Source organism: Saccoglossus kowalevskii, chromosome 14 (genome assembly GCF_978046115.1).
Source record: "Saccoglossus kowalevskii chromosome 14, keSacKowa6.1, whole genome shotgun sequence".
Classification (NCBI taxonomy): Eukaryota; Metazoa; Hemichordata; class Enteropneusta; family Harrimaniidae; genus Saccoglossus; species Saccoglossus kowalevskii.
This window is the reverse complement of record NC_140654.1, coordinates 12,513,481-12,540,892: the sequence shown is the minus strand read 5'-3', so window position 1 is coordinate 12,540,892 and position 27,412 is coordinate 12,513,481. Positions and strand designations below refer to the sequence as shown.

At 34.7% G+C, this 27,412-nt stretch overlaps 1 protein-coding gene and 1 pseudogene across 1 annotated transcript; one reads left to right on the top strand and one right to left on the bottom strand.

Moving 5' to 3' along the window:
- Nucleotides 1–6,815: 6,815 nt before the first annotated feature.
- On the top strand, nt 6,816–16,536 carry LOC144356214 (glycine receptor subunit alpha-2-like; annotated as a pseudogene).
- Nucleotides 16,537–20,055: 3,519 nt separating this feature from the next.
- LOC146734460 (uncharacterized) lies at nt 20,056–23,727 on the bottom strand. Its single transcript, XM_085507654.1, has 4 exons — nt 23,635–23,727; nt 21,729–22,057; nt 21,248–21,337; nt 20,056–20,921 (listed from the first exon to the last, which is right to left on the bottom strand). The coding sequence occupies exons 2-4, from the start codon at nt 22,050–22,052 to the stop codon at nt 20,745–20,747; spliced, it is 591 nt and encodes a 196-aa protein (XP_085363780.1). The 5' UTR covers nt 22,053–22,057; nt 23,635–23,727; the 3' UTR covers nt 20,056–20,744.
- Between the last annotated feature and the right edge of the window lie 3,685 nt (nt 23,728–27,412).

Genomic DNA, 27,412 nt, shown 5'->3' with positions numbered 1-27,412 from the left:
ATCTTGCTAGCTGCTGTATCACGAAGGCAACTAAGTAGATCATAAAAATCCTTTGTTATTCAAATAACAGCACACCTGGTAGATTCCAATTGACCATCCAGAGTTTAAAACAAGTATGACCTGTCAATCACCTTTATGACAGTTATCACACGGCAATGCACACCGTTTCTGCCCATGATTCCATGCACACTTTTATTTGCAGGGTTTGAGGTAATAGGATAGAATAAAATGAATGATGCTAACAGAAAGGCTCGAAGTTTCGAACAAACTACAGGCGCTCCATGCGCGATGTGCGTCAGATCATTGTAGAATACGCCGACCTGCAGCGTCAATGAGGCTGAAAGTGACATTTTGTTAAATCAGGATCAGAATGGTGCGTTTTAAATATAATCATTGCACGTGTTCAACCAGACGGATGATGGATAACACAGAAATGTTTAGATCATATGACAATTAACACGAAACATATCACTATTTTAAACAGACTTGGAGTTTACTTTAGAAGCTGATTATAAATCAGGACTCCGGATTAACATACATTTTTAGGCATATCTTTATTCTTTTATTTTCTTTGTATGTATCTACATATGTAAGAACAGAGGGGGTCTAGCAGTCATTGCATGTGAGTTTGATACACAAGTACAGTACATAATGTTATAATATTGCTAATTGTAAAATCAATTTTAATGTTCAATATTTATTATGTTTGTTACAAACTTAAGGTGTAATATGTGACATTAAAAGCAAACTTCCATAAGCGATGCTATAAGCTAACTCGAAATATACTCAAACTGAAGATGGTTATACGTTAATTTAAGTGACAGTAATCTTCTTTAGTTTCTGTGTTGAAAGCTGAACGCGTTTACCTATAATTTTAAAATTGTCAGATTCAAATTGCAGGAGTGAAACTAATTTCTGCGATTAGGTCATGTAGTCGGTCAAATAGTGATATGTTTGTGTTAAATTGAATTGAGCGAATGAACTTAAATTTTCACTTAAGCATAACAAGCATATAAGAAGTTATATTATTTAAATGTCATGATATTTTTATCCACGTACGCCAATCATGTGTACGTAAGGTTGTCCTTAAGGCTACATATATACATATATGTGAATAGTTGACAAGGTTTGTTTGAGAAGGTGATGCGCTTTTTAGGCACTATTTCACTTGTTGAAAAAAACAGTGTATTATGCTTCAATAAAAAATATTGTGATTGAATCGTCGATTGATCAATTGAATTGTCACAAATATACCATTGTCAACCAAATAACAAAAATACAGTAACATTTCACCATCCCAGGCTTTCCCGTAATCACGCACGCAGCTGATTGTGGCAATGTGTGATTTGCTTGACAATCTATTAATGATACATTAGTGACCTTAAGTAGCTAACAATGATTTACTTATGCAATAACGTAGTTATACAATAGTCAATTTTTACCTATCTTTATCTTCACCTTAATAATCAATGTAATGTATTAATCTATAGTGCGCAAAATTAAAAATATTAAATTCACGAGAAGTGTATATCCCATTGTCATCTCTCATATCTATCACGTCAAGCTGATTGGAAGAGAGTCTGTTATGTGGAATATATAAATCACAATATACTCCCTAGGTTATGCAAATTACATTCCACTCTAAATGCATCAGCATATATGGCAAATCAGGCAAAATACGCTGTGTTAGCTGGGGAGCTCACGGAAATAATTCAAAATAACGATAGTCAATATTTTGAGAGTCAGAGAACTGACAGTTTCAGCATATTATATTATTATGACTATCAGAAAATTATTGTGAACATGGTTTCAGAAAATCACAACGAAATTTTAATGTGCGGCAGCAAAGAGCTGACTGGGTCGCGCCCGCGCTTGATTTGTGGTAACATCATGGTTACCAACATGAAGCACGCAATTTGAATACCTAAACAAACTTTTTGACAATAAACACATTGGGAATAGCTATCACATGGAATGGAGTAACCCACAATGTACCCCTATGCGAATCACAACGACATCTGATTTTAATGATGTCTGCACATAAAGAGAGACAGAGCCAAATTGCTTGCACGCTGGAACCAGACACTTTCAAATCAAACATGAATTTGACAGGCAATGAGAATACAAGTAATAACTGTAAACTCGGAGTTCAATGGAGAATTGTTCTCCTAGATGTGACAATTATTAACCTCGGTTGCAGTTTGTTTTAAAATTGTCTTCTAAATGCATTTTAATTTTAACATTTACATTTAATTTATGAATTCATGATTATGAATTATGACTCTGGTAACAGATGCCTCCCCCAAGGTTGGGGATCGCATCTACTCGACGAACAAGCCCAAGGATATGGACCCGCATTAGTTTCGGGACTACCGACTCGAACTGAAAGCAGTGTATTTAGCACTACCATGCTTTCTACCCGTAGTTTGAGTCCTGCTCCGCACAGGCAACGCAGCGGTGGTCTCCTTCAAGAAGGAGGGGGACTCGCTCCCCATCGTTGTTAGTCCTAGTCCGGTATGCCGCACCCGGAACACCAAGCTCCCGACGTTCATAACACTCCTGCCGACTCCAGGAGCCTGGGCCAGGGTCCCTTCGCTAACCCTGTGTATCCACTTAGTTGTGTACGCCTTTCCTCCCTTCCCGCTAGTTCACCGGGCACCCGAGAAAACTTTGACAGGTGCACACCTGCATATTATAATTGGTCGCACCCAATTGGCTAAGCATGGCCTAGTTTTCACTTCTGTCGGAAATGCTAGTCGAAACACCAGTAATGCTTCCGGACTTACCGGACCTGCCGTCCCAACCAGACGGCGCACTACCAACGAGCCCAGCGGGTATCACTTACACACATAGAGGCTCTCAGTAGACCGGCACATGCGATAGCTCTCATGAGTGGGCTGCCAACGTCCTGGCCAGGGCGAACAGGGATTCCACCAACACAGCAAATTTAACTACCTCGACACAGAGCTTGCAGAGAAACCAAGTACGAGCGCATGAGATCTGTACGATTGCTAACTCACTAGTGCTAGGGGTTCTGCCAATGACCCCAAGATTCTTTTCCCTTACATCACGAACCACGTGACCGAGGCCATATGGCGGCGCCATTACGGTTGGCTAATCACTCTGGTTCCTTTCTCTTCGCCTCGAGGACTTAGACCAACGCTATGGAAAGAGTGGGGTGGTTGAGGGGACCCGGAGTCTATGGTGGGTATGAACTATGTGAATAGGCGGGTTCGGAGAGCCCTCTGCCTATATTCAGTACGTTCAATTACCCACCATAGACTCCGGTCAGTCAAAATGACTATTTTGAACTGTAGGCAGAGTCAAGTTTTTCGAGCAAACAGAAAAATGATGAAAGTATTTTCCCAGTCCGGGATGAAACACATTACAATAATCACTCAACACCTTAGTTAAGACCCAAAAAGGGTGGTGTCTTACCTTGCCTGTGCTGTCCCCGGAGCAAGAAGCCAAAATGCTGCTACGGTGACAGGGTTCGGTGTGCTCGAGAAAGCTAGACCCCAACCCAATTCTGGGGGTAGTAAGCTTTTGAAGTAAAGACCGATACAGTTCTGCATGAGGGCATGCTAAACAGTTCACTGCTTACTTAGATTACTTACATTTTAGTGTGAATCAATGAGCCAATCTATAAGCGAAACACAATTTATCTGCACTTATCTACTAGGAATGAATTAGTTTATTAAATGTTCATGATTATGAAAAAGCATATCGGCTACGATTTGCAGCGTAAAGCATTAGCTGTTTCTTGTGCCTCCGTCTTCCTGATTGCTTCCTGATATAACGGTTGTTATGTAATAACTGCGTAATGTGACAGGTCATCAACTGAAAACAGATATATAATATATCCCGCATAATCGGCGTCTATTGTGTTACTTCACACATATGTATATACATATATATACAAACATGTGGTATTTGAACCAACCTGGTGACAATTGGTTCACTGATAAGTATAACACAATTAATATTTACTTCATAAGTCTTGCAGGTGTCAATTTTCGGCGGTATTGTTATAAGCGGCGATTTAAATAATAACAGAAGTAAGTACTCGGACGATGATTTGACTGACTAGCCAGCCGACCAACCACATAAAGATTATCGTGTGTTGTCTCATAACAAATTGGTCTGCCATGAATATAGTCGGATTATTTATGGAATGCGTCTGTATTTATTTTAATAACTCTTCTTACACAGACAAAAATAAATTACTGAACCCTGTAGAATGGCGTACAGCTTCATTGGTGGCGAGTTTATGTTCAATGCATTTTGTACAGGTGAAAATTATGTTTACGTCTGATATCTGTGCCATAGTTCCATTGCAGTGTTTTACCTTTTAATTTACATGTTGCTATATGAACAGTTATAAAGTCCAAACTAAATAAGGTGTACATCAATATGAAATAAAGAGTATGTAGCATGTATAAATTATAATGAACTGCTATTTTTAATTTAAGAAAAAACACAGATGCTTTTATCCGTTTTTTTCGATCAGTTTCAGTAGAATCTAATTAATCTAATTACAAACAAAATAACTCACGTGAGCAAACCTAACATTAACATGTCATGAATAAGAATGATTGAGATCAATAAAACACACAAACCATATCAATTTGTCTTCAAATGGTATTTTGTCTACATTGAATCTGTTTATCTCAGAACAGCATACAATGTTTAGTAGTGTGATCAAGTTGTCGGACACCCACACGTAACGTATACCTAGATGTGAGTATCACATATGGTACAGCTATATACGTATTTATAAGTATCAATAACAGCTTTCAGTTGCACACATCGTTGGCTATTTTCAGCAGTTGCCTGTAATATTTTGATGAAAGACGCTGGTATACATTAAGCTCAAAATATCGAAAATAATTATGCCGCCAGAAAGGCCAAGCAATGATACTATTTATACACGGGATACAGGTTACGACATAATAATCTTTGACTACGTGATTCCATCTGTCTGTGTACATCATAATGTCCGCTATGATGGCTTCAGCCACAATCCTAGCTAGTCGTGTATCTATAACATTTTAAAGATATTTTTAATATAGTATTTTACCATGACGCATTATATATTTAATATATGATACACCGCTAAATACGTTTTAAACGTTATATAACTTTTTTATGTTTTACACACCCAATGAGTAAGCACCCCGGGACCAACTTTATCATTTCATTTTGCTGACCCACTGAAAGGCATACTAAAAGCATTATCCATACTGATGTAAATTTAAAAATTGTGATATGTATATAATATCAAATGTATTAAAGATTAACCAACACATGTAGGCGAGTCCGCCACGATATTTGTACCAGTTTCATGACTGTCGCTCGAATGTTTATGGTTGAACTGGTCGAAATCAAATGGTACACCCCGCGCTTGGTTGGTTATTCCTATTATACTATAACTTCATAAAGATCTTTCTGAAATATGGAAATAACTTTAGAGCACTAAAACCATGTTCAAATGTGATGCAGCGTATGATGAAATATTCTATTTGTAACTTAGGTTAAGAAATAGACTCTGGAACAACGATTATTGCTTCATCGAGCGGTGACGCTAGATTTATTCGTGTAGTTCATTGTTAGCAGCAATGTTGATATAGTACATATTTTCGAACCATTAGCTAATTGACGCCGTGAAGTCGATTGCGATTGGTAATTGATCACTTCGCTATCGTTTATTGCTGCCGGTGTTATTTTTTGATCCCTCGGTGTATATTATCGGTGGAAGAAACTCCAAATGCAGAGATAACAGAGCTATGTATGCAACATTACCAGAGTTAGTAACATCATTATCGAAATTAACAAAATTAAATTGATTCACTAGGAATATTTTATTGTTTTCGCCAAACAAGCTTAAGCCACCCAGTTATTATACACACTTAGGTACCGTCAACCTAGAATGTGCTGATGGTATTTTTAATTTAACGAGACTATGATTTATGTAATAGTGAATTCAAGGATAGACATCAAAAAAGTAATTCCGCAATTGCACGCCGATGTTATTTTAATGTCCAAGCTATTAATAATTGCTAATAATTGTAATGAGTGGTTTCATCCAAGGTGCTCAACATTGTGTAATAGTGCTTGATATAGCTTAACACAGTAGTTGTCTCGCCCACTGTGTACACACATTCTCGTTTTTGCTCTATTATCACTCATACAGTGGACAGTGCTTTTCCCTTCAGGACGGAAGCGGATCCATATTTGATTTTACCCGTTTGATGACCCCAATGAACCCTCCTCGATCAACCCTGTCGTCATTTCATCATTAGTATTCATACGTCGATCACGTGTCGATAAATCACTCATGCATCGCATCACTGTTCACCTACGCTTTATATATGATCGATGATCTAACAGTCAATCGCACCGTGTCTTACAGCATCAAAGAATCATAAAGACGAGCTAGTGTGTCTTGATATATCATACAGTATGACAGCCATGTATTATCTGCTAATATTCATCCTAATTTTCAGGTAACATATTCTTCATATTTCACGACACCTATAGACAAAATTATATAAAGTATTTGTTCATCAGACGCTAAGGAAATGGTAAAATAATGCAACGTGTTGTTCACACTTGTTTAGATGGAAATCAGTGATTGTACATGTCTATGCGCACCACATCCACGCTTGGCGATCCTGTGCGAGATGAGTCCACAAGATACTCTAACTTACCATTTGTTATTCATCATGCCATTGCAATGTATATATGTTCATGTTTTTCAATGCAACAGTGTTCAAGCGGCCGATGTGACGATGACAGTGACGGAGCCAATAACGATGTCGACGCCGGTAACGAGTACACCATCAAAGAGGGGAATTGATGAAGTATTAACAGGAAACTATGACAAGAAGTACAGACCAAACATGCATGGTAAGGAGTGGAATGAGTTTTATTAACGTGTACTTATTGGAAGCGCATTATCATATGAAATATGACACTATCTGTAAAAAATTGGTTATCATTAATCTTTGCTAAACCGTGAATTCAGTAATTTGTAGCGGGGATTACCAACTGAACAACTCATAGAAATGAGCCCGGAGCACAAATCATGGCTTGCAATTCAGATCACATCTCCCAAAAACAAAAGTGAATTTTCAGTAGAATGACTTTTTGTAAACATAAAAATCGAGAAAACTATTTTGTGATGAAATTGTAATTTCTCCGTGCTTAGAGAATATTAATAAACAAAGATTTTTTAAAAGACTGCCATTTAAAGTGTTTTCATATACCTGAAACGTGTGTTACAGTGAACGTAACTGTGTTAGATTTGTTCATTTCGTAATGATAACTGATAATTCGATTGCTATTTCTATTTCCCGTTTTATCAGCTTATACAATAGTTGATATTTGTCATGAGGATACAATCACGACGATGTTTATGTCATGGAAAACTAGGACACTATCTGACGTATAAAAGCGCTTAACCTTAAAAACAGTTTTTACTAACTCATGTGGACGTACAGCTGCAAAAAAAGTAACAACCTCATTTGATGATGTAATTACCATATACATTAACAACAGAAACTAGAGTCCACAACCCGTCAGTTGGAATAGCGAATTGAACTTCGACGTAATAAGCACCAGGATCTCGTTCGAACCGAGAGGGCCACAATACTTATTTTCCTCTCGTCGTTGCGTTCACTGTTGCTCTGACATGCCTATTAATGGTACTCGAAACAGTGAAAGCGACGACAGAAAGAGACCATATCATATGAGATAAACAAATCTCATAGACTTAACCTTTTCAACCAGATGTTGGTGGCCATTTGCATGAATATAATTATAATGCATGTATACATATATACTGCAGATACCCATATCCATTTCAATATATTGACGGGTTTTAGAAACACGGCTAACGTTACAGTTGACTCTCTGTGTGTATACAACATACTTGACAGAAAACTTAATATTTATGTAAATTGCATAATTATTTGCCAATCTCATAAAGCAGAAATAACATACAAGGTGGCATCTGAAAGATGTTTTATTTTCTGATATTGTCATTTGGCTAACATAATAGAGTCTTCTAGCCATATCATAGACATTAGCTGACCAGGAATTATTTTGCATACATTTATGACAAGTCATGAACGAACAGTTGAATCCTTGGATAAATTCAAATAGTATACTTTCCTTACAATATATGGTATAAATAGTTCTGTAGCTGAAAGTGATAATCAAATGTCCGTAAATATGAAAAATTCCTAGGCATTGTAAAAGAACAGTGCAAAAAAAATTAATGTAAATTATATATATATACATTTCTCTCACATCACACCATTATATCAAGTAAACTTTATCTCAACATGTACCTAACATTTCATCAACAAGAAACAAAATAAATCTATTGTTATCTGTGCACAAGTACAAGCATGTGAAAGGTAAATTTAAATTGAGTACTGTTGATGATCCGGGCGCAGGATAAATGTTTTTGTGTATGCGCACACAACAACAACAACAACATAATTCTATTTTTGTTCTTGCTGTAGGACCACCTGTGATTGTGACGGTTAGTGTCCACATAAATAGTTTCCACTCCTCTACAGACACAGGAATGGTGAGTAACGTCCATACAGTGGGATGGTACATTAATGACCAGTATGTAATTGTTATGTATAAATACGTTAAGGTTAACACTGGTAATATGGTACATATAAATAATACCTGTAAAATAGGATAGGCAGTCAATAGAACTTGTATTTAACTATTACCTCGAAGTCATTTATTTGTAATAATTACACACGACATCATATATTTCTTTATAATTGTATGTCATTCAAGTCAATTGCAAAATATAGTCACATTAATATGTGAAGTGTGATATCGAATTTGTTCCATGAAAAGAGATATTGGACAACCATTGGAATTTTGTTTCAAAGGAACAATATATGTCGAGGTTCTTCACAATCAATATAGGAAAGCGTATACTGTAAATTTGTAAAGTGTAACGGGGAATTTAATTAATTCTATTTACGGTTAATTATATTTTTTCATATTACAAATACACAACGAGGACATTAAAAACGCTTAATTAGGTCTAAAATTGAATAATGCTGTCTCGGATCTATTGTGCGGCCCTTTGGCCACATATGTATTGCATTATTTATGTTCTACTCAGTGTAAATCGCTCGACTGAACCCTAACAAACAGAACAGTATAAACCGCAGAATTTATGATGGTATAATTGGCACAGACAGTATTATTTTTAACTGACAGTATTTTTGTTTCGTATTTTAGCGTTACGGGCACCGTGCTAAGTCATGTTCGAAAAAGGTTCCCATGCGGTATATAAAAACACGTGTAAACTAATTGTAGCGCTTGACTGAAAGTATTAATAATCAGACGAAATGTACATACGCATGCGTGAGAGCAAATACTAAACTATTTCCCTCATAAAATTGTTAATAACGACTATCGCGGTATAGGCTTCCACACAAATATGTGCTCGTTAAAGTGTAAAGCCTAACGTCGCATCTCCAGTTTGCAAATAAAATATCGCACTCGGAACATAAAATGTATAAAATGTTTCAATTAAAAACAAATATGACATATTCAAATATTAATTTTAGTTTCAGAATACTGATCAGGAGGGTCTTTAAACAAAGTAACTGGCTTTTTAGGATAAATAAAACCTTCAAACTCAGTGTCTATTGTATATACATGCAGCTATTTTTGGAATGCCTGTTTTATTCATATTCTACAGTTAATTTCCTATTGTTTCCTATTCACAATCTCAGCATTTGATCAGGGGTGGTATCTCACAAGTTTGCGAAGTGGGAATGCAATAGAAACGAAAGTAGATATATTTTAATGTTGTACGATACTTCTTACCATGAATTTATCTATTTTAAGGACACATAACAATGTACGCTAGATGATAAATCAGAACACATACTATGCATGCGACTACATGTCAGCAATTGGATTGAAGAATTTCCGCGATTCGCTATGACCATGTATATAACAAAGGTCTCCACCAGCACTCGTATGTTGGTGCCCATGTGTACAAGAAAGTAAATACCGTTTAGGACAGGAACAAACGGCAACTATATACGCGAGGGACATAGACTGACAATCGAGCCTACCCGCGGGAGTGGGACTTTCTTGAAAAAAGGGGTAGGGGTGGTGTGGTCCAGTTATTCTTGACCCCACCCACTACCATACCTTTGTTTTAAGTAATTGCATACCCACTTCTGGACCAACAGTCTTATTTCAGAGTACAGAAAATGACAACTATGATGTCATATATATATATAACAGGTCATAAGTCACTATCGGTTGGGACGCAAAAGACGACCAGAGACTGCTCCCGAACAACAGTTTTCAGGCTTTATTTTCATTTGAAAAGATCCAACCCACTTCTAGACCATAAACGTGTTAATATTGATATTTACTTCTATACTAACTGATGTGAAAAGTTCGGACACTTATCGTTATAGCTTTTCAATGGGAGACCTCCATATGGCGTTGGATCGTGGGTAACGGTTGTATTGGACACAATATTGTGCTTAAATTGGCTTGTTAGATTGACCTGGTTTTATTTATGTAACATTTGATTTGTGATAATAATACTATAACAGCCATTTTGTTTGTATTATTTATTAAGAATATTATTTCGTTAATTATTAATCTACTGATATCTTGTTGCCAATGGAAACTGATACTCTTACATTTGGACCTTATAGAGCAGATGGAATAAGTGAGAAAACATTTTTGCTTACGTTCTTGATTGGGTAAACAAAATGAACGAAATATCGCCATTCCCATGTTTTTCGAAGTGCATGTTTGCCGTAAAATTTATGCTCATCTCGTAATTCGCGCGAGCAGTCAATTCTCGCGCGATGAGGGAGACTCATTTTTTGTCGATGTCTTTCAATGAAATTTCTACTATTCAGCCTGTTTATGTATTAGCAAATAATAAGCAAAATATAATGAAATTTAACTGTATGTCCTGCTCTATATTAGGATTATACAGTTACGTTATTTCTTCGAACACGATGGGTTGATCCCCGACTAGAGTACACTGATGATAGAAACGAAACTCTGACGTTACACTCAGATGGAGTTAATGAAGTGTGGATACCACCTCTTTATTTCCCAGATGAGAAGTCTGGACAGTTTCATAAACTGACAACGGAGAACGTGTTGTTGAGAATATACCCTGATGGGACTGTACTACATAGTGCAAGGTACAGTTGGGTTATCTAATTTTATTGTGTGGAATATAAAGTCAATGAGTATATTTTCAAATGGTACAAGACCACTTACGGAGTTACCATGAATGGTTGAATATCACTTAATTTAAGGTAGAAGCCTTTTGCAATAAATTGTACTCCAAGGCAATATAAGGATATTGACCTAAAAAAAGTTGGAGGTCACCAGCCTTTTTTTCGAGAAATGGATGGTTGTATTTTAGTGGAAAGTCGCCATTTTGACACTATTATAACACTTTTACCACAGGTTTCTATGGCAGAGATATTACGCAATATCTCAAAATCTAGCCTGGTGACAAAGGCTGAAAAAATCATATATTGTTAATGATGGAGTACCTTTTGTTGTTTATTAAAAAAATCTGGGTTTTAAAAAGTGTCAAAAAATACAATTTTTCTTTAACATTATGTTCTATGTTCTAAAAATATAAATGTTTAAGGAATATTGGGATACGTTTCTCAAAAAGCATAACTGTAACACGAAAAATAATGCTATTTCATTATACCATGGGACATTAGCTTCATGATTGTACATAATAAACTAATGAACATTGTCATGCGATTTATGACCAATTTTGTCAAATATTATGACTAGGCTTCTATCTTAAGCCGTTGCAGTTACACGTAGTCCCGCTATTTAAGATTATATAACCCTGCGCTAATATTATCGAAACGTCGTCGATCAGTATCACATGCAGCCCTGTTACCAGACGATAACTGGGCATGAGCAGTGATTGAGGGTAATGCACTGACAGTAAAGAATGTTCAAAAAGGATTTCTTATTGTATTTGTTTGAACTTAGAACTTGTGAAAATAATACTGCCCCCCCCCCCATTGTGCGTAAAACTGAAGCAATTTCAATTGAGTTTAGAGGACATGAAATTCGGCAAGTGGTCAGGGGTAAATTTAAAGTATTGAGACTATTATAGACTAACAATGGAATAATCGACACATCTCGTATATAGTGCTTTCAAATTTTAGCATGGAACTATATATGTAGTTGACATAGGTTGAAATGACATTATTGTTAGGATTTTTATAGTGTTACACAAAATAATTTTGCAATTCTTATTGTGTGTCTACAACGCTAAAACATTGAACACAAATCACGTAATATGTGTTGAGTAAAGCAAAATTATTACATATTTTAGCATTGACATACAAAGCTCATGAAATGATCAAAACCTATACAGTGCATGTGTCATTTATATGTGTGTTGAGTAGACGTTATGTGTGTTTGCACAAACATAATTGTGTATGAACATCAAATGAGAATGTTGACGTATCATAATGATTGTTCAGTAATTCCGTAGAATCACATTTTCCGTAGAATTGATGAAATTCTATTTATTCTGACAGATTCACTATCACATTGAGTTGTATGATGCATTTAGAACGCTATCCAATGGATGAACAGGCATGCAATATGGAAATAGAAAGCTGTGAGTATTTACACTTCTAAAATTGTCTTAAAAAATTGCAGTTTACTCGATATCATGAGTACCACGTCCGTGGATATGTGTGTGGTAAGTAAGCTATTCGTTTGGATATCGGAAATTTATGCAAATATCTACGTAACATTCGAGCATTTTTATCTATTTAAGGTAGAGATTTAGTTTACTTGACAGGTATTTTAATTAGTTAATTTGAAAACCAAGATGTCCTCCCTTGTCCACAAAACTATATATTTTTGGACAGCTTATTGTATGAATTTTATAATTTTGTTAGTATTTTTTTTGTGTGGACACTGTAGTTTGAAATATGCACAAAATTGTGCTTTTTTGGTCAAAAGTGATTTAAAAAAAATAGCTTCTAAACCGTGCTTCTGTTTCCTGTCAAAATTGGTTTATGGGTACATTTGTCAATTTTGCAGGGCGGCAGCTCAAATTTCACTACTTCAAGTTTATGCATAAATTAAGACCCAGGCTAGTTGTCTGTAAGATTGTTGTAACACTGTTCAACCAAAAACAATGCCCCGACGGCGTGTTGAAGATAAACACATTGTCAATCATTTGTGAAAAATTGAAAACAAAAGGTAAGGTCAAAGCGTCTAGGAGCTAGTTCTGGGATGTGCACTAAAAGAAGCTGAGATAATTGTTAATTTGCATAACAAATCACTCAGTAAGAAGTTTGCTAATGCTCATAATTAAAATGGCTGTAACAGTTCCAAATTTAAATGTATTATCGTTTTTTCCAAAGTTAAATATAGTGCATAATATGGAGATCCCGTCATTATTTTTTCACCATGTTTATTTTTATTATTTATGTACAGCCTTGCTAAATCTTGCTAAGCATTCAAAAGAAAGAATATTTGCATCTGTTATCTATATTTTAAAATCGTTTTTTGAGAATGTTCCACTATTCACAATTCTAAAAATTTTAACAGTCTATAGCCAAGACTGTTTGGATAATAAAAAAGCAAAAAAAAAAAAACTTTTCACTCCCAAGTGTCAACGAACCCTGCATCTTTACCTTAATGTATTCCGCAAGCAAACAAACGCAGGCACGTGTGTCATAAAATCTTCATCAAAGTTTGACTACATGTAGTGGAAAATGTTTAAATAGTGAGGGTCGTCACCTGCGCACCGCGGGAATTGCGTCCCAAACGAAGATAACAACACATGCTAAAGACACTTGTTTGTAAACAATGACTCGCTATGTCCATCTGTCGCATGGGCAGGTGACGACTTCCCGCTTTAATAAAGGAATTATTACGAAAGCTTTAAAGACAGCACAAAGACAGTGTCCGAGCACCGTACCGTTGTCATTTATACTTCGAGCTATTACGTTACATTAACATTATTGTGAAACCCAAGCAGAGTACAATATTTGGCAAGGAACATAAATCTATATGACGGGATGTCGAGTTTTCATAGAGAACCACTTTAATACACTTGTACATGTTCCGCAAGGCATAGTGGGGAGGCAATAACCGAATATGCGAGCCTTGGTTAACAAATAAAGATATCCCTCTTGCATTATTTGTGTTTGAATAGTTCACAGCTTATGTATCTTTGCCATATTACAAATTAATACGGCTTAGTCGTGCGAAATGTCACTCATATATATAACTCACTCTATATATATATATATATATATATATATATATATATATATATATATATATATATATATATATATATATATATATATATATATATATATATATAATATATATTATATATATATATATATATATATATATTAGGAGTACACGTGATTCTATATTCAAGCCATACATTTTAAATGTTTTTGTCCTTCACAGTTTCTTACACAACTGGTGACTTGATTCTGCAATGGGCACCAGATGGCGATAATCTTGAAGCATTTGGTGTTCGGGAAGGAATATCATTACCGCAATTTAGGTTTAATGAAGCAACGCCAGACAGATCACGAACAACACGAAACTTTACGACAGGTAACAGTTATTACTGTCTTGTAACACGTCGCTGTTTTATAGTGAGTAATTGCTGTGACGTAAGAGCATATTTAAATTTGATAAACAAGAAATGCTACCGTAAAGTTACGAATATACATCAACGCCATCACCGACATCGTATCAATTTCACAAATACGACGAGCATCGTGATCATTGTGATATTCTGTAACTATCTCACTGATTAATTTAATCAGCAATGTGAGTAATTTCAATCAGCACTAAACGACGATACTAGACATGCATAGCGCCTGTGTATGAGGAATTGATTTGTATTAATTGTTAGGGTTATATTATATAAATTGCACGTTAATATGAAATAATTAATTACTAATTAAAGTTAATTAATTTAAATTGTAGGAAACTTCTCATACCTCACTGCCACAATCAGTTTACAACGTCAAAAAGAGTTGTTCATTATGTCCAATTACCTTCCGAGCTTATTGATCGTCGTGTTATCATGGTTTTCATTCTGGATCAAACCCGAATTCCGAGCCAGCCCGTGTATCACTCGTAATGACTGCATTATTAACGCTGTGTACACAGATGAATGGTATCCAGGCAACAATGCCTAGGGTGGCGCATCTGAAGGTAATGTTCCACAAGGTGATATACCGTATGGAGGTTGATATGATCACGTACTCTATGATTACGTATTTTGCTGTATATTTCATGTCCAATTGTTTGGTATTGCAATAGGGACAGATAATATACACTATAATCGCATGACCATGGTACATATCACTAGTGCATTACTGACGTTCACTAGATGATATTGTACGGTAAATTCACAAATATTCGAGTTAAACTGTACTATTTTATTTGGGTTTGAACTGCACATGGCGATAAACATGACGAGAACGTCAAATAGAATCCATGTGAATTAGCATATGAATGCTGAGTGAAGTAAATTTGCGTTTTCCTTTTTTTTGCCATTCTCGATTGTTTATGTGATACAAGAAGTATTACCTGATATTACTCGTGACTTCTGTATCACTTTTGGTTCGTGTACATACGTACTACATACAAAGTATTATTCATTAACGATTTATTGCGTCATAAATTCTATTGCAGGCCATTGATGTGTGGATGTCAGTCTGTCTCGTCTTTGTGTTCGCAGCACTAGTGGAATACGCCGCTGTTAACTATATTAGTTTACAGATACGAAAACAAAGTCGAAGAAAGCAACAATCGTTTGAGATGTTGAATATAATTGAAAACACGGAAAACAACAAAGTGAGTTGCTGTGACGTCATTGTATATCACATATCGAGAATTATAAGAGAGGTATCTGTGAATAGATTCAGGCAGTCTACTAGACCCCTATAATAATTCCTTATAGATTATTTGGGTTTTTATTTCTAGAAACAAGTTCATGGCCCACAGCATTATCGTCACGCTGTAAAAAATATAATTGAATATTAATGTAGGTTCAAGTTTAATTCAAGGCTGGTTAATACCTTAGATTGTTTTTAGTTATTGAAAGTTAGTAGTTTCCAAAAGTTTTGTAACAGTCAGTCAGTCATACAAATGTACTACTAGTGTTAAACGTTGATAGATCGTTTTGGACTCCTTATATCTGAATTGCTCAACAGCCATACAGATTTAATAAGGTATTAATAGTTGTATGTGTGTTATTTTTCGTAGGTGAAGCATACATCAGAGGACGGAAGAACAAGCAGTGCGTCAAAAGGTCCGGATAGTGCAGTGATTGGCTTTCAGTTCCGTGATGTCATAGGTCACGTGAGACCCGGACAAATTGATTATTACAGTCGAATTGCATTTCCTATCGCATTCATGGTGTTTAACATAATTTATTGGCCAACGTACTTGTGTTGGATTGATTGAGAACAACTAAATGTTTCTATAAACCGGTATGTTCTAGATTTAACCAACTAATTCTGCTCAGTTTACTGGGCATCTACAAAAGTGATGTAGTTGAACCAATGATCGTTCACATGAACGTTCGTCGATTTTGCCTGCATTGAATTAAATATTCTTCAGTCCCAGGTTATATTCAATATTTGAGTTATCGCTAAAGAGGTGTGTACATAATGCATACCACCAGACTAGCATCGTTAAATAATAGACAGCGTAATCTTCATGAGGGTCGATTGTGATTGTGTAATTACATATATTGCTTATGATAACACAGCTACAACTCTGAGTGCCTTATTTTAACAATTCATGTATGCATATCTCGTACTATAACAGAAGGTTACTGAACATGTAATATATATATATATATTAGGGTTATTCAACCAGAAGAAGTAGTACATGAGATGGATTTAGAAAACGACCCACTTTCCAGAACGGGAAGTTTTGATAATTTCATGTTATACAGAAACGGCTGGTAGTATTTTTACATGTTGGCCATCGCTTTGTGTCCACGTCATGGTTTTCAATACAACCACACTCTATATTTTTATTATGACGTCGAGCCATGTATACGGAGTATTCAATAACAAATTTTACTGATAAGGGCAACGAATATAACTTTAGAACCAATTGACGCTGCAAACAGCCCTACATGCGTTTATGTGCGTGCCATAATTTCACTGCAGTTCAATATGCTCAGTTAGGCATGTTAATCATGAATAATACATTACGTGTTTTCTATGTGTGTTTCTTAACACACTTTACAGACGTATAAAAGAGAATAGAACATGTGAGTACTTCTGCTTCCTGTCATTCAGGAAATATATCACAGCACATGATCAAACTAATGTCATTTGCGAATATGAACAATTCGCCAGGTTTTGTTAATCTGATTTGGCAATCAATCTGTGAGCTATAATCATAATTGCCAAATAAAAGTATGCTACAGGCTAATTGTGTTATTATTGTCATTTTTGGTTGATGAAAATGGGTTGTAGATCAAATAAATCAGATGTGACTTGAATAGTGTAAGTTCAACTCTTATAATAAGAAAGTAATGCATCATTTATATTTTTATATTAATCAAGTGAACATGAAATGAGGAAAATATAACAAAACAACAACGATTTTAGGTTCAATAACATATTGTCCTTCAAATATTACACCTACGGCACAAAATATATATTTCATGGTCTTGCATTCAAACCCGTCCTTTTCCAAAGTTATTAGATTTTGCTTTGACAGAATTTAAGATTTGAAAGTTAGTGTAATGTATTTACATGCAACGGATGAATTAGAAAACGTCTATGCCTATTAACGTACTTTGTATCCAGTAATAGTGCCCTTAACATATATCTATGACGTCGCCACATGACTTGGCTATATCGCTCACGTGATACATTGTGGTCATGTGATATGTGAAGCGAACAGCGCTATGATAACACCACGTGACTTGGCAAAGTCACTCACGTGATATATTGTGGTCATGTGCTGAGAATATTATTCTAGCTATTTGTGAAGCGAACGGTGGCAGAACTAATATTAAAGGAGTTTAGGTAAGCAAACCGTAATACTCAGGAGCTGTAATTTTGCACTTGGTTAACAGATTTTATTTTGAAGAATAAGTTGTTCAATCAATATTTACAACAACTTACCATTTCCACATTCAAATTTTATTGCAAACAATGTCGTTGTTGAATCCAAATGCAGTTCAGGAACAATCGTTTTGACACCATTAGCCCATTGTTCGACAATAAAAATAACTTCCTCATAACATTCATGGTAATATATTGGATATAGTCCACGAGGATTTTTGCTTCTTCTTTCAATGCTAGTATGTCTGTATATCTGCATATTATGTGAATATTTATTGAGATCACATTAGCAACTGATGTTTTATAAAAATAGTTTCATCTATAATCACAATAATAGTTATAATAATATATAATAGTTATTAGCAAATGTGATTCTGCATAATATATGTGAGAATAAGTGAGTCTCGCGGTATAGCGCCACCAGTAGGTTTCCGTGCGAGAATGGGGTTTGATTTCTCGCTCGCGTAATTTGGTTCCTGTTCACAATATTCAGTTAGTAGCGAATGTGTGTTCATAATAAGGCGTAATATTTCATAATACACACAAGAAATTTATAATACACTTGATATAAAAATACATGATAACATTATATCAGGCATTTACACTTCTATTTGCATAAAATGATACAACAGCACCCTGTAAGGATAAATCCTCATCAGGTTGTTCATATTAGTAACAGAATATAAGAACACATAATATGAAATATAAAAACAAAACAGTTCAGTTTCAGCATTAAAGATTTTCATCTACGATGTGTTTGTTTGTTTGTTCTTTCAAATTTTAAATATAGTTTTTTTTTAAAAATACATTTCTAATTTTAGTGTGAAATTAATTTGTTGCCCTAAAATCATTGGCAGCATTCATTCTCGGCATTCCAACTAAGCTATTTGAACATGTGGAATCGTAACATTACGGTATTGCGTTGTTCTAAATAGGAAGTGCACATGATTATTCAAAATTGTGATAATTTTCAAAATATAATGCACTGTTTCACTATAAATACAAATCCACACATATTTGATATTTGTCTATTTGCAACTGTCAAGAAATCTACAAAGATCCATGAAAAAAGGAAAATATGGTGGTATTATACTTATATACTTATAGAATGTGTGAAAAAAAGGATGCGGCAAAATACACGGCTTCCCAAGTGCCTTCCCTGTGTTCATCTAAAAGGGCTCCAACACAAATAGGTATATTGTGTTGAAGAGCAAATTATTTATTTATCACATCGTATATGCCTGATTTACAGCATGTAAAAATCAAATCATTGATCTCATAAAGATGAGGTCACAGTAGCATATATGTTGAAGCTGTGGTAGCTTTTGTATTTTCCGACTAGTTTCGCAAACTTTTAGTAAATATAATCCTTTGTAAATCCGTGTATAGTTATATCGCAAAAACTTGTATTTGACTTTGAGACAACAAGTTACATAAACACGCCGAGATGTTGAATTTTTAAGTGTGACGGGTTAGTATAATACATGTAATTCAATGTATATGTCAAGACTGATATGATGAATGTTACTCAATTAAAAGCATTAGAAATAACTATTTTATGTTGGTTAGTTTTTAACCGATTTCTACAACATATGCAAATTTTTCAGGCTAAAAATGCCGAAATAGAAGTGAAATTTATTGTTGTATTATAAAGTATCTTGTTTTCTCTTTAATAAGATATAATTTTGTATACAGATTCAAATTCGGTTAATTTTGTGCAAACTGTTTAGAAATGCAACATAGGACATTCTGGGAATATCACCTCGTTGTGATACAATTACAGATGAATGCCTGATGCTATCAAAACATATCATTATATGTCCTTTGTTTGGTCGATTAAGATACACGTATGTCAGTGGAAGTGCATAAGTAAAATACTGTTTGAGTAGAACAGTTTGCAGCAAGTGACATCATTTATTGCACAGTTATCGACATACGAAGTTAACTATAAATATCTCCGATACATGTACTTTAAAGATTAATGCTATTATTTGTGTGCATGCTATTAGAAATATGATCATCAAAAACGAGACTATACTGGTGTATAAGTATTTCTAAAATAATTACATTAAATTTCATCTAGAACAATGATTAACACTTTACTGCTAATTGAATTCAACTTTCTTATCTATGACTATGACTAGATATTAAATATTCGAAAATATATATTTCAATTCCACTCGCCTGATCACTCTATACTGATAATATGAAATCATTCCAAATAATTCCTAACATATGTTCTTGGACTTATGTTCTTATCTTACATATGCAGTATCTTAAAGTGTACGGCGTGCAAGACATACATTCGGATTAATTGTATTGACTTTCAGTCTGGTGTAACAACATTCTGCCAAACATTTATTCACCGTACGAGATTTTAAAGCTCTATTTTAATTCCTTCATGCATTTAATTTCATTTAAAATTGTGTGTGCAAGTCGAATCAACTTAGTCGTTTATGCAAACGGAGTACACCTCACAGTCTCGTCAAAGCATGTGATCGACAGTAAAATATCACTCCAAACTACGCAATTAAAAGAACTGAGCTATTGATAACTGGCACAAAGATAACTAATTCCCATTTTCTATGTGTAAGTTTGAATAATATTATCAACAAAATCAGGATCATCAGAGTAATATTCGCAGGTATAGATGGTGTACTCATCATTTTTGCGAGTCAAACAGATTCTATCACGCGTTACATCTTTTTCAGGAAAAGACGCCTTTAACTCGATTTGCTCAGCGATGACTGATGGGCAATCCTGTATTTGAACAAAAACATTCGTTTAAGATATAAGAGGAAAAAATGTTGAAACGCAATAAGAAACAAACACATACAATTATTTCTCTACAAATGTTTTGAATGGCTTTGCAATATTTCAGGTAGTATTAATATATCAAATTAAAAAAGTCCATCATAGCAGTTCCATTACTAAGCTTTTCAGTGTTCTAGTTTATATGGTGTAAAATCCAACAGCCAACGATAGCTAACCAGATTTTCATTAATATTACGATTGTGTTGATTCCTTTATGCTTGTTGTAGTTTATGCTATGTTGAATTTTAAAAAAAACATCGCAGGATACTCACCACAATTTTACAAATAATTTTAACCCACTTATCTTCTATTACATTGAACTCACATCGTTGACAATTGTCAGTTGGCACCGATACAGTTCCCTGTAAAATAATGTATTATATAATGTATTATCGATATACACAAACTTCTTTTAATTAATAAAATAGTAATAACAACTTTGTTGGGCCACAACATTAGAGAATATAATATTATTCTATTCTATATTGAATTCTTCTCGTTAGAAGTTTATGAGATTATTTAAAATACTTCATCCCATGCTGTGAGGTTTGTACTAGGACCCAATTTGTCCAAACAGAACCCGGAAAAGTTGGAACCATTGATTTACACAGAACAAACACGCCCAGTCGAAATCGCTAAGTTTCTATCGCACACAAAATCACATATTGGGATATTAAAACTACTGTTACTGTAACTGTTTAGAGTAACATTTCCGTGCGTGCGAGTGCGTGCTAAAAATACAAAATAACATACTATATCATCCTTTTTAATTGAGTCAATTTCTGATGCGAGTATTGCGTCATACTCATAGTGACGTGTACCAGGTAAGAATGCTGTATTCCCTAAATAACCAATTGAGTGAAACCTAACATCTTTCCCCTCAATTGTATTTTCAATGTCTTCTATGTGAAGTGGACAGGTGAACCCCTCAGTGCATATACTATGCCATACTCCATTATCGTACATGACATCATTACAATCCATACAAGTGCCATTAGCAGGGTTTCCAGGATGATCTTGAGCATTTGATGTAACTGCCATCATGATCAGACCAAAATATGAAAGTGATACAAACATAGTTCCTGGAAAAGAATGGATAAATAAATAAATACGCGACAATGATTAAAGCATCGCAACATTCAAAAACAATATTGGGATACCTTTGATTACTGACGTTGTAAATATATAAATGTAACCAAGAAAAATTAAAATCGAAACAGCCTGTATTGACCTCTCAGATTAAATCATGGCGCGAATTTCCCGTGTTTCGTGCATTGACACTCATGCTCATAGACTGTTGATCCAATCATATATAGTGTTTCAGATCACGTGTCACCGACAAGCATGAGCATATTCATATTCTGTTTTGGTTGTCGAAATAAGAAACATAATTATTTTTTTTCCAGATTCAGTGTCGTCGAATGTTTTATATTTTTCCCAGGCTAATTAATATGTTTTTTATATCAAGGTTGAGCAGATTGGTTCTATGCTAGTCACGCGCGTTAAAATCTTTATCCAATCTCACTCCTTACAGATCCTGGTGACTTATATCGACAGTAGATTTTATTAACATAGACACATATATATTGATTTACCATAGTAGCGAATAACGCCTTCATTGTATTCTCAGGTGCGATCAGTTACTGCACAAGAACAGGAGCGCAACAAGTTTACTGATTTTAGTGACGATTAATTACGTATAACTAACAATTCAGTGTAGGAATAAACGTAATTTTATTTCCCTGCCATGCTGGTTGGTCAAATCAAAGACAATATGGACTACGCCATCATTGCCTTGTGGCGAGAACGAGAAACCGGCGCAGGCATGTGACGGTGAATTATATTAAATAGAAACAGGGACTTAGGGGCAATGCATAGGAAATTTTCAGGGCGAACTTGAGACTATTGTAATTGAATCAAGTGTCAAGGTCGAAGGTTGATGGTCGAAGTACACAGAACAGCCTCAAGTACAACACAAATATTACATTATCAGGTCACGCCAATGGTCTCGATACGAGGGTCAATAAAGTGACAGATATATGTGTCGTTGGCCTTCACCTGACAAGATAAGTTCATATAAAGATACCGGCCGTCAACAACAAACAAAACCATTTCTTATTGTCGTGACTTGTTGCTAGGGTTGCGACCCTTAGAAAGCGTATGATAAAGGAGATGGAAACGCATAGCAACAGAATTATTATATTGAAATACGTATGTGTGGGCGTAGAAGCATAAATATATTTTCATTTAGCGTAAACTGGGAAAAATATTAATATTTTTGTTTTCCATTTCGTGATATTACTCAGTAGAGGTGCCATGAGTTAAAAAATGTAGTTTTGTAATTGTATGATTTAGAAAATGACTAAAAGATAAATACAAACTCATGTAAACATTCATGTGACATATGTTACCATACTAGACTGCCGATAATGAACCCACAAAACACAATCCATCACTGCTTACTTTTATATAATTTCGAGCTGAAGACATGTACAGTCATTAGTCCCACTCATGACACAAAACACTTCATGCAAATAATTCAACTCACTGATTCGGATACTGCTGGATCTGTCTACCAAATGAATACAAAACGTGGTAACCAATAGTGAAAACACATACATACTTAACAAAGCATTAGATTACATTAAACAAGTCAAACCTGTAATTTTGTCGTGAAGACTGTCAAAACTTGCAAGCCCAGTTAATGTCTATTTCACAGTGCTACGCAAGTGACCGCAATGACTACTGTGCGTCATCACTTAAATAATTTTAGCATTTGTTAATCTTTTAATCCTCTGTCTGGCAAAAAGAGTCGACTATATTGATGTGTTCACTCTCAAAACAATGTTCAAAGTAGAAGTTTGTTTTAACTAAAACAAGTAATACATGTATGTAAAATTAAAATGCTTAAACACAATTGATCATAGTGTGATTACGTTTTAGTAGTACTACCATTTATTACCAGCATATTGATTTGTTATTTTGAAATGCGCTAATATCAACCAAACCATTCTCACCACAGGGGTATCAGTAGTCATTTCAAAAATCTGTCATTCAATAATTCATACAAAGATTAAATTACAGCAAGTTTATAAAAACAAACATTTTTTTGTGAAAACGTGATCACAACATACTTCTTCTGAGAATAGAATAACCTTATTACCAAAAAAACAGTCTAACCTGTTTTCGGTGAGCTGTCAAATGTCTGGTCAGCGTCTACTATTATTTATCTCGTACATATTTTTAAAATGTCGTATTTCCCATTAGTTGTCATAAACGTTTTAGTTATTTTAAATTTCGCTAATGACAACTTTGTTGATAACATGGTAACAACATGATACACTCTTCCGTTGTGTTATTTCCGTATGCAGCTTAAATTGATTTTAAAAATAGTAAGCGAGGTCGATACAATTATTCCGGGACCAAGGCAGTGAATTACCAGGATAACCAGATCCAGTATATCTTTGCAGCCTTACTTTTGAAACCTCTTCACACCAAGCACGAAACATGAAGAAATATTGTTTCAGTTTACTACTACCTGTAAATGGCTAACTGGCTTGTACCAAGAAATTTACCTTTAGCATCGAGTAATCAATATTTTTTGTACTCATGCGCAGTTCAGGATGACACTAATTTGTTAAATGTACAAAACAATGAGGCGACTTAATTTGTATAGAAATTATTGTAGTAATACATTCATTGCATTACATACATGCAATTATTATACATCTGTAACCGTAGCGCCATAAGTTACAACGTGCCGTAATTTTGCGGTATTTTAGGGGTATCCTACTATATTAGAAAATGTGAATTCTAAATATGGACTGATTACGCGCGTAAACATCCTCTCATAATAAAAACCACCAGGGTTCGACCGTACTGCACAAAAGAAGTTCCCTGATTCTGTTCTAAACTTTTGGGATTTTGGAACTCCCATGATGTATCCTTGGAAGGAAAAGATGTAAAATGATAAGGATACAAGACATGCAAACTTAATTACCCGCGTTAGCGTCCTCTAATAATAAAAACAAACAGTTGACACAAGAGTACCAACCCAGATTAAATATGATAATATATACCGTCCATCAACGTTTTCAGTGCCAAAGACAACTTTTATCGTGTTTCATTTAAGAAAGCCCGCTTGTATTTTTTCACATTTTTGTTAAGGAGACAAACTTATCAAAGGCAAGTTAGAAGAATAGGTAAACATTTCCACTGGAAAATATTGCAATATTGTTTTTTACAGTCGTACAGCTGATTTGATTTATTCGTATGGCAAAATTAAAAGCAACAAAGATAGCTGTACATTTTTTTCAAATGTTCTAATTGTTTTGCGAGAAAGTGTGCATATATTTTAAAAATAATAATAATAATAATAATAATAGTTTATTTTCTCTTTACTATTAGAAGCATGTAGCACATTTACGTGCCGATAGACACTTTCCTATGTTTGTATGTAACGAACGAGTTCACGCACTTATTAATTTCCACATGTCACAGACCATCGTTGATCAAAGTGCTACGCTTAAGAAAACTTACACTGACAATGAAAAAACAAAAAGCGATAGATGTAGTCCAGAAAAAGATTGTAGACATTACTATTTGCGCTTTTTGATTATTAATCCTTATTGAGTAGTCCGTTTTCGCTTCCTGGTATTATTGCTTAAGATCTTGGTTGTTTTCAGTTACAAATTCTTTTTATGACGCCCTGTGCAACGGGTGACTTACTTGAGAAAACTAAAAATCGTGAACAAGTGTCACTGACATACATTTTAGCAAATAATCCATGACATATTTCTTAGTCTCAAAACTGCATTCCAGTGATTTTTGTCCCATCTTGTAAATAATTTACAAACAACAGGTCTTCTCAACCACTTAATTCATGCCAAAAATCGGCATTCCAAAACTCCAAATCTCCAAAATAAAGAAAAAATAAAATCCACAGGTTGGCTCCCATCGAATTTTAACATTAACTAGTATACTATCCGATGATAAGTGAAATGAATGCGTTCTAAGATTATTGTATTGTATTGATTATTGTAAATTATGAAGATTCATTACATCTAGTCATCTATCATATATTGACCAGTTTAGTCTTTCAGTTTATTCAGTTTGACTGACACTCTCTCCGTGATATATATTTACATTCAAACAGTAGACATGAATGAGATAACAGCATAATTACAACTACTTAAAAGAATGTCCTTTCTGTACACACTAACCATGAACACGTTTGCGATATAATACCTCGCCAATTCACTGAATTGTGGTACCAAATGCATAACACAATTTTTTTTTTTTTTTTTTTTTTTTTTTTTTTACATCAAAGCTATATCATTTGTGTTAAAACTTAATCTGAAATTATTTTTCTTGAACAATACTATACATTTTGTTTTCAGTTTTAAAAAGCAGAAACATCTACAATTGATTAATTAATATCAGTAGAATAACGGTAAAGGCTTGGATGACATACTTAAGCTGCCTATAAGACAAGCAAGATTCAAAAGACAATCTGTATAAACAGGTGATTTAAATGTTGCATCAAATATATACCATGTTAGAATTGTAACACAATTGTATCATCATGCTGTTCTCGGCACTCGTCAACAACATTCAATTTCTTTAGTGCATTCCTGTAGTAAATACCTTTCATATTAAAGTGGAGATTCTGGGGGGTAGTTTAAAGTGTCGCGTACAACAGCTACATAACGAAGAGCGAATATATAGTAAACCTAGAAAGCGCCATCAACTGTGTACCAAGCACTGATCGAAACATATGTTAGCAATTCAGAGCATAGTTGCCCATTGTGTGATTGCCGTCTAACATCCTGAGTTTAATATATTCTGTAGGTTATATCTCAGAAAGGTGAGTACGAATAAGTATCCTAACATGTTACTAATTACATCAATTCTCTGACTGTATCGTGTCTGACTATTTGTCACTAACGTATTTAAGTGATTGTGCTAAATTACATGCCATTACGCATAGACGGTGGTGTTGGCAACAGAACATACGGTATGTTACGTTGTTGCGTTAATTACGAATGCTATATCAATAACATGCCATACGTTGGTATACGAGTGATCATGTTTTAATTCGCTGTGATAGTGTCCCAGTAATTTAACATTGGTCGTGTATGTATACTTATTCGCTTTAAGAAACACATCCTTGTGAAGCAAAGAAGATGAATGTCACAATGAATATTAATATCATTTTTATTTTTTTCATAAAGACACGTACAAGTCTTGAGAGTGCGTTATACCTTACCTCAGTATGACATTTTTACGTGCTGCAATTATAATGATACTGTTCAGGTAAGACGTAAGGCCAACAAACATTTATATTGCACGTTTCTTGTCCAACAATCACTTGACATATAACACATGTGATAGAATGTCATCTTTACGAGAACCGTCTAGACATTACATTAAATTAT

Excerpts from the sequence above, each read along its gene's own strand:
- LOC146734460 (XM_085507654.1), bottom strand. The coding sequence starts at position 22,052 with ATGTTTGTATCACTTTCATATTTTGGTCTGATCATGATGGCAGTTACA. Across the intron at positions 21,338-21,728 it reads CAATTAAAAAGGATGATATA|GGAACTGTATCGGTGCCAAC; the intron begins GTATGTTATTTT and ends ATTATTTTACAG. Across the intron at positions 20,922-21,247 it reads AAATTATTTGTAAAATTGTG|GATTGCCCATCAGTCATCGC; the intron begins GTGAGTATCCTG and ends GTTCAAATACAG.